A 14,413-nucleotide genomic window follows, 5' to 3' on the forward strand; every position below is an offset into this window, starting at 1 on the left:
AACCCAGTCACAGCCTTGCCCACCCCACTTCATCCCACTCCACCCCACAGCCTTGCTTCACCCTGCTGGATGCCTGCTACTGACCCCCTTGCCCACCCCGCTCAATCCCATCCCACAGCCCTGCCCGCCCCACTCGATCCCTGCCCTCCCCACAAGATCCTTGCTATAGAGCCCTGCCCACCCCACTCAATCCCATCCCACAGCCTGCCCGCCCCACTCGATCCCTGCCCTCCCCACAAGATCCTTGCTATAGAGCCCTGCCTGCCCTGCTCGATCCCATCCCACAGCCCTGCCCTCCCCACTCGATCCCTGTTCTCCCCACAAGACCCCTGCTATAGCGTCCTGCCTGCCCTGCTCGATCCCACCCCACAGCCCAGCTCACCCCACTCGATCCCTGCCCTCCCCACTCGATCCCTGCTATAGAGTCCTGCCCACCCCGCTCAATCCCATCCCACAGCCCTGCCCGCCCCACTCGATCCCTGTTCTCCCCACAAGATCCTTGATATAGAGCCCTGCCCGCCTCGCTCGATCCCATCCCACAGCCCAGCCCACCCCACTCGATCCCTGCCCTCCCCACAAGACCCCTGCTATAGAGCCCTGCCCGCCCCACTCGATCCCATCCCACAGCCTTGCCCACCCCGCTCAATCCCATCCCACAGCCCTGCCCGCCCCACTCGATCCCTGCCCTCCCCACAAGATCCTTGCTATAGAGCCCTGCCTGCCCTGCTCGATCCCATCCCACAGCCCTGCCCTCCCCACTCGATCCCTGTTCTCCCCACAAGACCCCTGCTATAGCGTCCTGCCTGCCCTGCTCGATCCCATCCCACAGCCTGCCTGCCCCACTCGATCCCTGTTCTCCCCACAAGATCCTTGCTATAGAGCCCTGCCCGCCCCGCTCGATCCCATCCCACAGCCCAGCCCACCCCACTCGATCCCTGTTCTCCCCACAAGACCCCTTCTATAGAGCCCTGCCCGCCCCACTCGATCCCACCCCACAGCCCAGCTCACCCCACTCGATCCCTGTTCTCCCCACTTGATCCCTGCTATAGAGTCCTGCCCACCCCACTCAATCCCATCCCACAGCCTGCCTGCCCCACTCGATCCCTGTTCTCCCCACAAGACCCCTGCTATAGCGTCCTGCCTGCCCTGCTCGATCCCCCCCCACTCGATCCCTGCCCACCCCACTCGATCCCACCCCACTCGATCTCCCTCCCGTTACCACAGACGCCGCGCGCCCGCCCTCGCCCCTCCCTCCCGCCCTCGGCCCCGCCAGCGCTGCCCGCCCATTGGTCCGCGTCCCGCTGCTTAGCAACCGACCCCGTCCCCCCCTCCGTCGCGCTGCTCTGACGTCATCCTGCCGCGCCGGGGCCGGTTTGCTGCCGCGGCTGCCGGTGCGGGCCCGCCGCGCCATGGCGGAGGTGAAGGTGAAGCCGGAGGTCCCCGACCCCATGGATATAGAGAACAGGTGCGGGGCTGGGTGGTGCCGGGGGGTCGCCCCGGTGGGAGGAGAGGCGGTATTGTGTGCGTGTTGGCGGGGGGGAGGCTGCCGGGCGGTGAGGGCCCGTGCGGCGGGGGGAAGAGGGGTGTCTGTGGGGGCTGGCAGGGAAATGAGGGGGGTGTCATGGCGGGGGGGGAGGCGGCAGGGATGTGAGGGGAGTGGGTAGGGTACAGAGCGTGCCGGCGCCTTGGGGGGTGTCGGTGGAGGCCCGGGTGGTGGTCAGGGAAAAAGTCCTGAAGGAGAGGCTTGCTGTTGGGGGTACCGTGTGTTTTGTGCTGGGGCTGGGTCGCGGAGGAGCGATTTAGATCGTTTAAAGAATCGCCGTCAGAGGTATTAACAAAAGTGGGTTTAATATGAATTTGTAAAAGTGTGACTTAACCAAGTTCGATGGCAAGGTTCGCTCTATTACTTACTACGTGGAAGAAACATGCAAAGGAAAATCGAGTTAGAATCGAGCTAGAATGATTTACGTGGAGACTGGAGGCGCAAAAAGGGTAAGAGAGACTGCCCTTTTGAGGCTCAAGGTTCAGAGTGGACCCCCTTGCTTTCTAAACTCCTGATGGAGCTTAGGGGCGGCTAGGTCCAATCTTAGCCTCAGACTTGGACAATGGTTTATGTCTAATGGAATTATCTTTACAAAGTTTATAATAATTAATATTGAGCATTGCTTTCATTAGTATTAATTAAGCATGCTATCAGTCACTTACCAAGGGTCTGTTGTGAGTAAGGCATCTTTCCACCTTGGGTAAAGAAGGATCTTTGAGCCTCAGGTAAGGAATCTCAAACTTTGAGAGGCGTCCCTGCTCAAGGGGAGAGTCACCTGGCATGCAGTCCAGTTGCAGTTCAGGGAGAACTCGAATTGGGACTCATCCAAAGATCCGTCGTTAGTAAAATGTCTCTCTGCCTCGAGGAGCAACCTTGAGAGGTGTCCCAGCTCAAGGGGAGATCACCGCCATGCAGCCACGCTGCCTAGCAGGGAGAGCTCAGAGAAGGCTCACTTAGGATGTCATATTTATGGAATAAAGTGGTTGGCTCGTAGTCAAATTGCATACGATAGGAAAGGTGTGCATCAGACTCCTTGTACCCACAATTTTCTTTGTTCCTTGATAAATGAGTCTTGGAAAAGCCACCCGCTATTCACATGTTAATCACATGGTTGTGTTCCAAGCTCATATGTATCGATGCTCACTGTGTCACTCTGCTCCTTTGGGGGTTTCCTGGAGGAGTTCTTGGCCTGGCTACAGCTCAGGCCTTTACCTCCTTTGGAGCCTGTACCAAACTACTGCTAGTTTGGTTAAGGCGTTGAGTGCATCCATCACAGGCTGGGAGGTGTTTAGGTGGCAGCGAGGGATGGGATCAGGTTACCTTCGGCTGCCCTGGTGTCTTTCTGTTCTTGGAAAATTTTACAAAGGGGAATTGCAACTTTTCTGCATTAAGTTATTGGTTTCTAAATGGTATTTCATCAGTATTTGCGTTCTCTGACTAGCTAGCAATTCCTTCCCATCAGAACCTTTTGTATAATGAAACTGTACAGGGAGCTCTAAACCCATATACTTAATAATGAGAGCAACAGAGAAGTGAAATGGAGCACCATGTTCAGTGTTGTCACAAAGAGCAAACTTAGTTTGTCCAGCAGTTGCAGAGGCGTTATTTGTCAGCATAGGGATTAGATGCTAAGTTCCCTCAATAGGTATGATTGAGAAACAGTTTCCCTGAATTGTTCTTTTTCCCTCTCTTCCATTCCGACTCTAATACTGTTTGGATTTGGTTTTGGATGTAACAGAACATGATTTTAAACTTGCTTTCATCCTCCCCCAGGATTATTGAGCTGTGTCATCAGTTCCCTCATGGTATCACAGACCAGGTGATTCAAAATGATATGCCTCACATGGAAGCCCAGCAGCGAGCCATGGCAATCAACAGGCTGCTCTCAATGGTAGGGTGATCTCGCCTTCCTTGTGTCACTTCGGCCAACCCGGAGCACTTTGAACACACTGTCTGCATGGTAGCAACCTGTTGGGCAGGGCTAGCAAATTAATCCCTTTTGGATTTAGTGGCATTTGCCATTATGTACAGTTACCATAACTTACTTTTGGTTGCCATAAGCACTTATGATTGCCAAAGCCTATTAAAACATACTCAACTTACTCTTTCCTTTCTGTAATACAAAGTTACCATGAATGGGTATATCTCTGTGGGTTTCTAGGTGAGGAAGCTACCGCTGAGAAGTACCACATTTGTTTTTTGATGTGTCTAAAGTTCTTTCGTCTTCTTTTCCCTGTGCATTACTTTGTAAAGCAGAATACGATACAGTGGTCTAATGTAACCGTCAGGTGCAAGTGTAGTTGCAGTGGTTCAGCAGGTGGTAAGACAGCCACAGGTGATAACCACAAGGCCCATTAATGATGGGGAATGAATTAGCTAGAGATAAAAGAATGGATGTTATCCCATGCCCTTATATGTGAAGGTCTTCTCCAAACCCCTCACAAAATCCCAAGGTTGTGGATTACTCTGATAATAAGCAGATGAAACATCTCCAGGGATTTTTTGCATCTTCTCTAAATTTCCCACGCTTCACTGGGCCTTTTCCTTTGCTGTATCAGGAGTCAGCCTAAGCCAGGAGCGAGAATCACTGTCAACTACTTCTGCCACGTGTTCAGGAACAGACACTAGTCGTTTAGTCTTGTTGGCTCAGTGTGGCATAAATTTGAGTGTCAGCTAAATGTTCAAGGTCTTTAAAGATCAAGATTCCTTTTGGTTCCTTAGCTAGCCGCTTCATGGGCATGTGAAGTCAGGCAATAAAACAGACTGGGTGGTGTAGCGGAGAGAGCACTGTTGAAAAAGAGGGGCTTTCTCAGAAAGAGGGGTGTTGGAAAGTATCCAAACTGAGGTGCGGTGTTTGGGTTTTTTTTAATAACTGAAACTTCTTAACTTGGACCATACTAGGTGGCACTGGAAGTAATCTAATCTCTCTCTTTTTGGTCTTTCTGTTATAGATGTGATTTATCAATACATTGGATGTGAGCTTGTGTGTTCAGGAACTTTTGAATGGGTTGGCCAAATTTCACAATGAGGCTTCAAAGATAGTGAAGTCTCTAGAATGTGTTTCAGGTAGATGCCTTGGGGTGTGTGGGGTGTTTGGGGAGATTTAATAAGTACCTCAAACATGGGGAAAAACTGCAGTGAGCGCTCAGCCTTATTAAGCATCAGGTACTTCACTTGAGATAGGCTGCAAGTACTTCATCTGTAGAAAAGCATTGAAGGGGATCACCTTGAGGTGTGATCTTCAGTCAATGACATAATGTAAATCTATAAGAAGCAAGGCTGTAACTGTGGGGAAGGGATTAGCTGGCAACGAAAGAGTGAATGTTAATGCTGTTATACACAGTTATGCTCTTGGGCTTGTCTAATTGCTTGCCTCTTCAAAAAAGGAAATAAGAATTTTCCTGGCCTAGGCAGAAGTGTCAAGGGGAGAACAGACGTTTTGTGTGTGAGAGATGCTGGTAATTTGTCTCTGAGAGGCACTATCAATCCTGGCTGGTGGTTTTCCAGTGGTCTCTACTTAGTATAAAATAGAACTTTGCTACTGGAACTCAGAATTGTTCAAAACTTGTGCAGTAGAGCTCCAGCGTGACTTCTGGGTAGCCATGCAAATGAGTGTTTTGGTGGAAAGGGAGAGCAAAGTATACAAGAACTTGATGTCCCTCGTGCAATAGTGAAAGTTAGGAGAAATAACAGGAAGTGCATAGATGTTGTGGGAAGGGACGGGAACTGTATTTGTTATTTCTGATAGCTGATGATAAATGGATACTTGTAGGGGAAAACAAATATCCTCAAGAGTATTACTGTACTTGTAGGGAAAAAATATCCTCAGGGGTATTATTGTTTCCAGTGGTTAGAAATGTTAGTTTTCCCTTTTCTTTATTCAGTTGACATGAAATAAAGTTTTTAATTTAGAATATTACAAGATTCTTGCCATGTTCTGAAACAAGCTATTTGAAGGAAAGTAAATGCATTGTGCCCATCTCTCCTAGGGGCAACTGGACCTTCTCAGGAGCAATGCAGGTCTCCTATATAGAATCAAAGAGTCTCAAAATGCAAGGTAAGCCTTGTATTTGTTGGATAAATACAGTTGGAACACAATTCTGTAACTCACGTGCAGCATTGTTGAGAATACACTCAGCAATGTAATATGGATTCTGTAATGTGGATATTACAGAACATAACTGCTCGTTTCTGGAGGGTACACGTAAGTCTCCTGAGCTGATCCTGAAAACTGTTTTAGGTATAGTGGTTTCTACTGAACAGAGGGTGCCATGGGACTACAGTTCTAACATGCTAGCAGACTTCCTGGTCGAGGTGACAGCAAAGTGATCTGTGCAAACATGTATATGCTCAGGTGAAATCCAGCTGAAGCCCGACCATACCCTCTGCAAACTGTGGTTCTGTGGTCTTCCTCACTGCTCATGTTACAGGATCAGGGCTCGTAGTTACAGCTGTTCAGGAGGCCACTTGAACTGCTACTCATGCTCTTTGATTTATTAAAATGTGCCTTTAAACCATGTCTTGTGATGCCTATGTAAATCTTGAGTAAAAGATGCCTTAGACATACTTCTGGAAAGAAATATACTTCAAAATTATCCTCAGTGCAGGCGTGTCATCTTCTCTTTCAAGTGCTTTAGAAAAAGATTGCTGAAGTTCAGGCTTTCTCAGACCAGTGAAAAGGCATGTTTTAGAGTTGGGAGCATGCTACTATCCCTTTGTAGACGTTCTGTCTAGAGACAGATTACCCTAAATTATTCTCCGTGCTGTGTTTGACCTTCCACAGTTGTGTTAATAAGTGACTCCAAATTCCCCATTGTTATGACAAGTTGAGTGACTCCCACTTAGTCACTTTTCTTTCATACTGTGCTCTTTTCTCTTTAGTGTGGCTTCTCACTGGCAAGCTTGGCTTGATCCAGAGAGGTTTAGTGTCATGTATTATATTTGCCAATGGCTGGCTTATTGTGTAGGGTTTTTTTCCTTTGTGCATTGTTTTTTTTCATAGTGCTTGTTTTCAGTTTAAGACAAATCCAACTTCTTTGAAATTTTGGACCTTTCAAAAATCTTGATGGCTCTCTTATTTTACAGTAAAATGAAAGGCTCCGACAATCAAGAGAAGCTGGTTTACCAAATTATAGAAGATGCAGGCAACAAAGGTAGTTTAAATAAATTATAGTTGTGAATGGTACTAACTCTGTTTACTTATGGAACTGTTCCTGTCCAAACTTTTAAATGCTTGTCCAGACAATACAAATATAAAATCTAGAGTCCCCATACCAGGTCTCTAGCTAATGTTCCATGTGTCCACTTTTTAAAAACCAAAGAGAAGTCTGGTTGACTTTTGGGTGGGGGCTCTTTCAGAATATTTGGAATATGAATTACGAGTTATCTATGGGACTGTCAAGATGAGGAATCCACAAAACACTAATTAAAAGAAAATGTGATACCTATGTCAGATTTAATAGGTGTACTGCCAGCAGAAGCCACTAGTAACTAGGCTTTCATAGCAGTCATTGCACACTATGGTTGAGAGATGGCAGGTAGAACTGGCTGTCATATTTTTGTTGAAGCAAACACTAGTTACCTAAAAATACAAGAACATTTCTGTGATGTACTCATGTTGGCAGTGAAATGGGGTCCACTTGTAAGAGCTCTTGGAGGAGAGATAAAGGGCAGAAGGACAGTGTGGTGGTTGTGGTATGCATTTCTTGTTTTTTGTCAGTTGTTTTCTTTGTTCCATCCCCTTCTGTCCCTTCCCTCCCTTCTGCCAGGAGTGGTAGGATCGAGGATACATCCTATGGTTGGCAAGTGAGTCAAGCAATGTTGTGATGTGACTTTTGGTTTGTGAGTATGTATAGAAACAAATGGTTTCTTCTCTTCATTTCTGTTCACTTCTCTGATTTTAAACAGGTATTTGGAGCAGGGATATTAGATACAAAAGTAATTTGCCTTTAACGGAGATCAACAAGATACTGAAAAACTTGGAAAGCAAGAAACTAATTAAAGCAGTTAAATCTGTGGCAGTGAGTATTTTATAACTTTTTTTTAACAATTTCAAACGTTTGCTGCATGCTGTGTATGCTTGAACAGGGGACTGGGAGCAGAGAAACCTCGTTCTGCCTCTAGCTATCTCACTGACTATGCACCAGTGTTTGACTCTCTGCCTTTAGTGTGCAGGTTTGAGGTGCTACAGAAACGAGAGGCTATAAAATGTTTATTAAATAATCAACATACTACTAACAAACTGATTAATAATCCAATTAATAAACACATCACTATTAATATAGAGTTTTATTTCTCTTCCAACCGCTACTAATTACACACCATTACTATCAAATTGCAGTTCTAGTTCTTGTCATTCTTTATTGCACACAGCTGTTGTTATAGTTCTGTTATCCTGCACAAACCTCTTGCACTGCGTACTACTAATCTGCAGTTCTGTCACCATTTTCTCTGCGCTTCCATACCTAGTCTTTAGGACATAAACCTAGGGAAGAGTCTGGTGTGTTTCCCTCCAGCATCCCAATGGGCTTAGGTCCACAGGCCAGCTTCTCTGCTGTCTGTACGCATCCACACTCCCGCTGTCTGCAGATCCTGCCCTCTCTTGTTCTCTGATTTTTATACCTTATTCTCCTTTTTTGTTTCTTAACACTCTTCTGCTACCCTTTTCTCCTGTCTCCACTCAAATAAGCAACGTGCTCGTAATTACTTTTTCTCCATTGGTCCCAATGTTGCTGTACCACAATTTGGTATTTCTGGTACTGAAGCAATCTCAGCCTTTTATACGGGACTAGTGATATGGTTACCTAGCTGCAGGTGACCTTGCAAGGTTCCTCTCCCCCAGAGATCCTGAAACTCCCTTCAGTTATCTGGTTCGTACTGGATTTGTACTGTTTACTTTAAACAATTTCTAAGACGTTTGATTCTGTCTTAGTCTATGTTCCTCTACTTTGTTCCAGTTACTCAAGTACTTATTTATCTTCTGTGCAAATAGTCCACGTACCAGAGTAGGGCTTACGCTTTTCCATGCTTTTTCTCACACTGTTATAATGCTCATGCAGGATCCTGCTCTCCCTCACCTGCTTAATTACAAATCATCGGCATTAGCATGTTCTTTGGACACTCTCCTGGTTTCCAGCAGAGATTCTGTCTTGTGGCAGGGCCTGGAACACCAGGAAGACCACTTGTCTGTGAACTCTTGGAAGTTTTATGTTGTGTGCCTTTTCTATGTGCCAGTCTCATCCGCACCATGGAGGCAATACCTTGGCTTGCGTGTGTGCGTTTTTTGGGGGGGGCAGGGTGGAGTGAGAGGTGAGGGTAACTTCCTAAATAAAAATAAAATGGAGATAAAGAAGTTGGACATAGAGAAGCAGTAGCTTTTTCATGTTCTTGTGAGAGGTGCTGGCTTCATCTAGTCATACAGGGGACGTAACGTTGCTAAAATTGCTTCAGTGGTTGCTGAGTAGTCCTTTGGATGACCATTGTCCTTTAACTGACTGACTACTAATATCAGGACTGAAGCAGCATTCACATTCACCCCATCTAGGTGTGGCAGCAAGGAGTGGGCTCGCAAGGGTTAACTTTAGCTGCAGGGTTTAATCATGTAAGGATCCTCCTATCATCAGTGTGCGGGATGAATGCTGCAGAAACAGTTGAAAGCTTCTCCGTTAAGTTTGTCTTTGCTGTCTTCTAAAGATACTTTCCTGCCCTCCTCCGACTGTGGAGGGGGATTAGAGTCACTAGGCTAAAATTAAACTCAGATCTTCAGTGAGGTTTGTATTGTGTGCATGTTGTTAGTAGGATTCTCTCTTCTAACACTATGTTATAAAATGATTAGGAATCCAAATGTATTGATCTTCTCTTTATCTCCATGTTACCTGAGGGTCAAACATGTTAAGGATAGCTCGAGTCAGCTGGATTACTGTGCCCTAGCTTTTAGGGGTAATGAACTATCTCTTTTGCAGATATCTTCTTAAATCTTCCTTTCTTAAGGAAGACTTTCAGCTGTTAAGAGCTGTGCACTTTTCTCTAACAGGCATCCAAGAAGAAGGTGTATATGCTATATAACCTGCAGCCTGACCGGTCAGTGACTGGTGGGGCTTGGTACAGTGACCAAGACTTTGAGTCTGAATTTGTGGAGGTGTTAAATCAACAGTGTTTTAAATTTCTGCAGAGTAAGGTGAGTGCCACTACTAAAGTCACCTTCCATTTGTTTTGTGCAAGTAATTATTTTCTTTATAAAACCAGTGACAGGCAAGGCTTAAGTTTTCCATAGTGTTTTCTGTAAGTGTTGGCAATTGTTATAATTGGATTGGCAAATTTGTACTGGATGGTATTTGTCACAGCAAGTGTGATGGTGTTGCATTTTAATAATGCATATTTTCAACACCCTGTACAGGGAGTGAAGCCTTCAGTCTCCAAGGTCTAATGACAAGCTAGGCAGCAAAGAACACAGGACCAAAAAACCTAGCAAAAGTCACTGTTTTCCCTGCAGATCTCCTAATTTCTGTGAGGGTGGAAGGCAATAGTCAGTCAGCTCTGCCTAAAAGACAATTTTCTCTAGTATAACTGCAGGAGAAGCCTGCTCTCCATTAAATAAGTCCTATGCAGATTGCAGCATTTCTCTATTCCGTTACAATGTATTTTAACTGGCTCTAGATACAGCAGAAACTTCTTTTGTGTCAAAAAACATCAGATGCTAATATTCCTTCATATTAATCTGTCATATTTAGTGTAAAACTATGTTCGGTTGTGCACTGCATTGTCTCACATGCATCAGTCTTAAGGACATAGCTTTAAATGCTAAATAAAAAACATGTTCCAGAAATGGTTTGGAAATCAGCTTTTATACTTCAGTCTGCCTGAAACTGAACCACGAAGGAGACTCATGGCAGTGAGTACTGACTGTAACTCATCTTTGCTTTTTCTTAGGCAGAAGCAGCTCGAGAGAGCAAACAGAACCCCATGATACAGAGGAACAGCTCATTTGCCTCATCCCATGAGGTGTGGAAATATATCTGTGAACTGGGCATCAGTAAGGTCAGAATAGATTCATCTTACTACTCTCAAAATTCTCAGTGCATGACTAGCTGCAGGAGTTGGGTCCTGCAAATTTGGCGAGGGTCCGTTAAGTGCTTTAGTACCCTACAGTTACTGTACTGGAAGTGGGCTTTGCTGCTTTATTGCTTTTTGAAGAGTGTCCTCAGTGCTGCATGGGATTTCAGGATAGTTTGTACATGTGGGTTTTCAAAGACGTATAAAAGAATTAGCATTCACATCCTTGTTGATGGAAACTGGAGTGAGTTTTCCTTTAACAATCTCAACTGGTTTATATTTCATAATTTCTCTCAAGTTAGCCTATGTACTTCAAGCAGGTTTAGAGGAGGAAAAAAACCCTGCAATTATTGGTCATCATCAACAGGCATAGCTTCAGCAGTCTTGTCTTTTTCTTCTTTCATGATTGTTTTCCTGTAAAACTGGAAATGTATCGTGCTAGGATGATGTAGACACTTGAGGTGCATAGAGAAGTTCTTTTGGGGAAGCCAAGGCTAGTGTGACCCAAAAGTGCTTGGGAGGTAGGAGGTATTGGTATTTGCTTTGCTTTTTTTATCTGTACAACCCCATGAAGTGCCTAGCGAGAACAGTGCCTTTATCTGGGCTACGTTAGAACTCTAAGGATTTGTTTCTCATGGTGTTTGCTCATTTCCTCCTTGCAGGACTTATTAGCATGTGTCTTTCCTAATATTTATTTAAAAAATTGTTTCTTAGGTCGAGTTGTCAATGGAAGACATTGAAACCATTTTAAATACGCTAATATATGATGGAAAAGTGGAAATGACTATTATTGCTGCAAAGGAAGGGACGGTAGGCAGTGTGGATGGACAGATGAAGTTGTACAGAGCTGTTAGTCCTCTCATACAACCCACTGGATTAGTCAGGACACCCTGTGGACTCTGCCCTGTAAGTAACTAATTCTGAATATGAATAGGCGGGTGCATGCAAATTTTGAATACAATCCTGCAAATGGCCAGCCAGCACATTGCAAGGTTATGCCTGTGAGTGATCCTCGTGGCTTTCTAAACCAACTATGCTTATGAGTGTTATCTGTGATGCCTTAGCTATGGTGTAAGAGGCAGGTTTTTTAGTTTTGACCAGGATGTTTCCCACTTATATCCTGCTTCTTTACTGGACTGTATGTGAAAGGGTGCGGTCGAGTTTAGCCTGTTCCAGATTATTCTATTTTCTGATCTCAAGTTTGCCTATTTATGTTTTTTAACAAGCTAACTTATTTCTGCCTAGCTTTGGTCTCTCCTGCTTAGATTGTAAACTGATATGTAGGTAAAACTTGCCAATGTGTCCATTTGCATCATTTACTATGGTGGGGTCTGTTTTGCTTTGTTATGCTCACATTACTGTTCCTCAGAGCTGGCATTGGACTTACTAGATTTCGGCCTCTGTTAGACTACTGCTTTTCTACTGGGGAAGGAGCAGAGAGCAGAAGACATGTGAGCATGTTACTTCCAGTGAGATCGTGCTTGCTGTATATAATTACTGACATAGGGCTTTCTTTTGCAGGTTTTTGATGATTGCCATGAAGGTGGTGAGATTTCTCCATCAAACTGTATTTATATGACAGAGTGGCTGGAATTTTAAAGAAAACTGTAAACTGGGTTCGTGCTTCACAGCCAAGGTGACAAAGCAGCTTGCTTTTTTAAAAGTGAACTTCTAAATTTGTGAGCAACTTCAGGACATGGAGTGACTTTGGTTTTAATGAAACATAAAGCAGCAACATATCAGTTGCGTTAGCAGTCCTGTGAGTGGACTGAAAGTAGAGTCAGCACTGAAGATTAAGGCTGAAGTAGAAACATAAATCCATTCTTGTACCAAAAATTGGTTGTGTGACTTGAAAAGTGCCATAGAACAGCTGGGTGGTGATGCATCGCTTCCAAGGATTGTGTCGAGTACTCCACAGATGCTTATTCTGAATGAGAGAAAGTAAGTCATTAGCTGATCAGAAAAACTTGCTAATGAGTGCTGCCAAGAATGAGATCCCAAACTTTGCTTTCAGACTAATGCTACTGGTGGGTGCTTAAGCTGTAAAGCTGACACTTTTCTCCCATGATAGTTACCATCTAATTGAAGACTAAGAATCTGATGTGGGAAAGATCCTAAATATGTCAAACAGAACTCATTGATTCATTATCTTTCTTGCCTACTAATTTATCATTAAAACCCTGATTTTTCTCATGTACATCTGTGCTTCATTTCCTCCATTGCTGCCATTCCCTGGTGATGCATCCATTGTATTTATTCCTTCCTCTGACAGCTACAAGATCATCATCAAATCTATGTTGGTGTGTTCTGGCAGCTACATCGCATACGTGGATATGTCAGCTGAAATTTTGAGTAGAAGTATTCTGGGAAGATATGTTTTCCAGAAGAGAAAGAGAGTTCCTCTCGTCTGATGGTACAGGGAAAATTTTTATAGATTATCTGAATACTCTCAGGGTTGAGAAAGATGCCAGTGACCGTTGTTTGTACATAAATATGGCCTCTGGCCTTGATTTGTGATCTGAGAAAGGCATGGTACTGGCACATCATCAGAAAGCTCAATCTTCTTTTCCTGTGATGTGGAGCCAATTTGTGTTTCTCATAAGTGTGACCTCTCTGGCTCCTTCTCTGTGTGACTCTGGACTGATGAATTTGCAATAACATATAGACTGTGGTGTTGTCATCAGCCTCATGCCCAGGGTATGCCAGGCCATGGACCTCTTGGGAGAGCTGTGTCTAGTTTCCTCTGGCTATTGCTGTCCATCTGGCAGTATTAGAGGGGCGATACTGCCTTTGGAAAATGTGGGTTCAAATCCCACTTGGGAAGTAAACAGATTTTTGTATCGACTAGTTAGCTACTGCACCTCTTCCTTAACCTATAATCAAGCAACCTCTAGGGGAAAAAAAAATTCAGCTCCTTTTTAATAAAAATATTGTGCATATATGGTACAGCCAGCATTTCCACCATCCAGAGTTAACAGATGGCTGGCAGAGCTAGACATACTAGCAGGCAGAGCAGTGTAGACACATGAACTGTGCAGAGACAGTCTGGTCCTGGTACAACTTCCTACCTGTGGCTTATCGTGCTGTGTCCAGGCTGGATCTCTACACAACTACTCAGTATCTTCATGACAGCCTCCCAGCACTGGAAAACAATTAGCGGATCAAGCACAACACTGGACCTGTTGCATCTAGCTACTTTCAAGATTGCATCTCTGAAAATAAACCTTCCTGGACACCGTTGGGAGGGCAATGGTCAAGCACCTCTATAGCTAAGTTATCAGCCACCAGGTAATCTGACCATGAGTAGTAAACAGTAGGCCAACACAGAGACATTTGGGGAGACAGTTTACCTAATAAGTGTAGAAGACTTTACATCAGCTATTTGAATACAGCAGTCTGGATCACGTACAAAATGTTCAAATCTTGCTCAGTTCCCCTTTTCCTACTTGTAGTGTGGGTCATGGACAGAAGGCTAATGGTGGTAAGTGCTGTACAAAGAATAAAAAAAATATGGTTCCTGTCCCATACAGGGAGGGTATAGATACAGAGGCAAAGGCTCCTTGTTTGGGAGCAGCTAGGCATGCTGTCTCTGACTGGAGCAAACAATGAGTACTGATAATGCTGGCGTGTCCATGGTAGGAGTTTGATTGTATTAGCTAGTGTGAGCACCCACAGCCGGCTCTTTCTTTTGTTGCAGTGTTGTCTCAAGGTGACAGGGATGCATATCTCTACAGAGGCAGAAGAGCTCTTACAAAAGCGATGTGGGGGTGAAATGATCAGATGTTTGTTCTTTCTCTGCCCCCTTTAACCACTCAGCAC

The 14,413-nt window shown here is 44.8% G+C and overlaps 1 protein-coding gene across 1 annotated transcript; it reads left to right on the forward strand.

Annotated features, from left to right (window-relative positions):
* Positions 1-1,349: 1,349 nt before the first annotated feature.
* POLR3F (RNA polymerase III subunit F) lies at positions 1,350-12,791 on the forward strand. Its single transcript, XM_052805648.1, has 9 exons — positions 1,350-1,465; positions 3,317-3,434; positions 5,533-5,600; positions 6,629-6,696; positions 7,451-7,563; positions 9,576-9,719; positions 10,472-10,579; positions 11,309-11,500; positions 12,116-12,791. Exons 1-9 carry the CDS (start codon positions 1,410-1,412, stop codon positions 12,191-12,193), a joined length of 945 nt encoding a protein of 314 aa, XP_052661608.1. The 5' UTR covers positions 1,350-1,409; the 3' UTR covers positions 12,194-12,791.
* The last annotated feature ends 1,622 nt before the right edge of the window (positions 12,792-14,413 follow it).

The sequence above is a fragment of the Harpia harpyja genome, chromosome 13 (assembly GCF_026419915.1).
Source record: "Harpia harpyja isolate bHarHar1 chromosome 13, bHarHar1 primary haplotype, whole genome shotgun sequence".
NCBI classification, from domain to species: Eukaryota; Metazoa; Chordata; class Aves; order Accipitriformes; family Accipitridae; genus Harpia; species Harpia harpyja.

Excerpts from the sequence above, each read along its gene's own strand:
- POLR3F (XM_052805648.1), top strand. The coding sequence starts at position 1,410 with ATGGCGGAGGTGAAGGTGAAGCCGGAGGTCCCCGACCCCATGGATATA. Across the intron at positions 3,435-5,532 it reads TCAACAGGCTGCTCTCAATG|GGGCAACTGGACCTTCTCAG; the intron begins GTAGGGTGATCT and ends CATCTCTCCTAG. Across the intron at positions 6,697-7,450 it reads AGAAGATGCAGGCAACAAAG|GTATTTGGAGCAGGGATATT; the intron begins GTAGTTTAAATA and ends GATTTTAAACAG.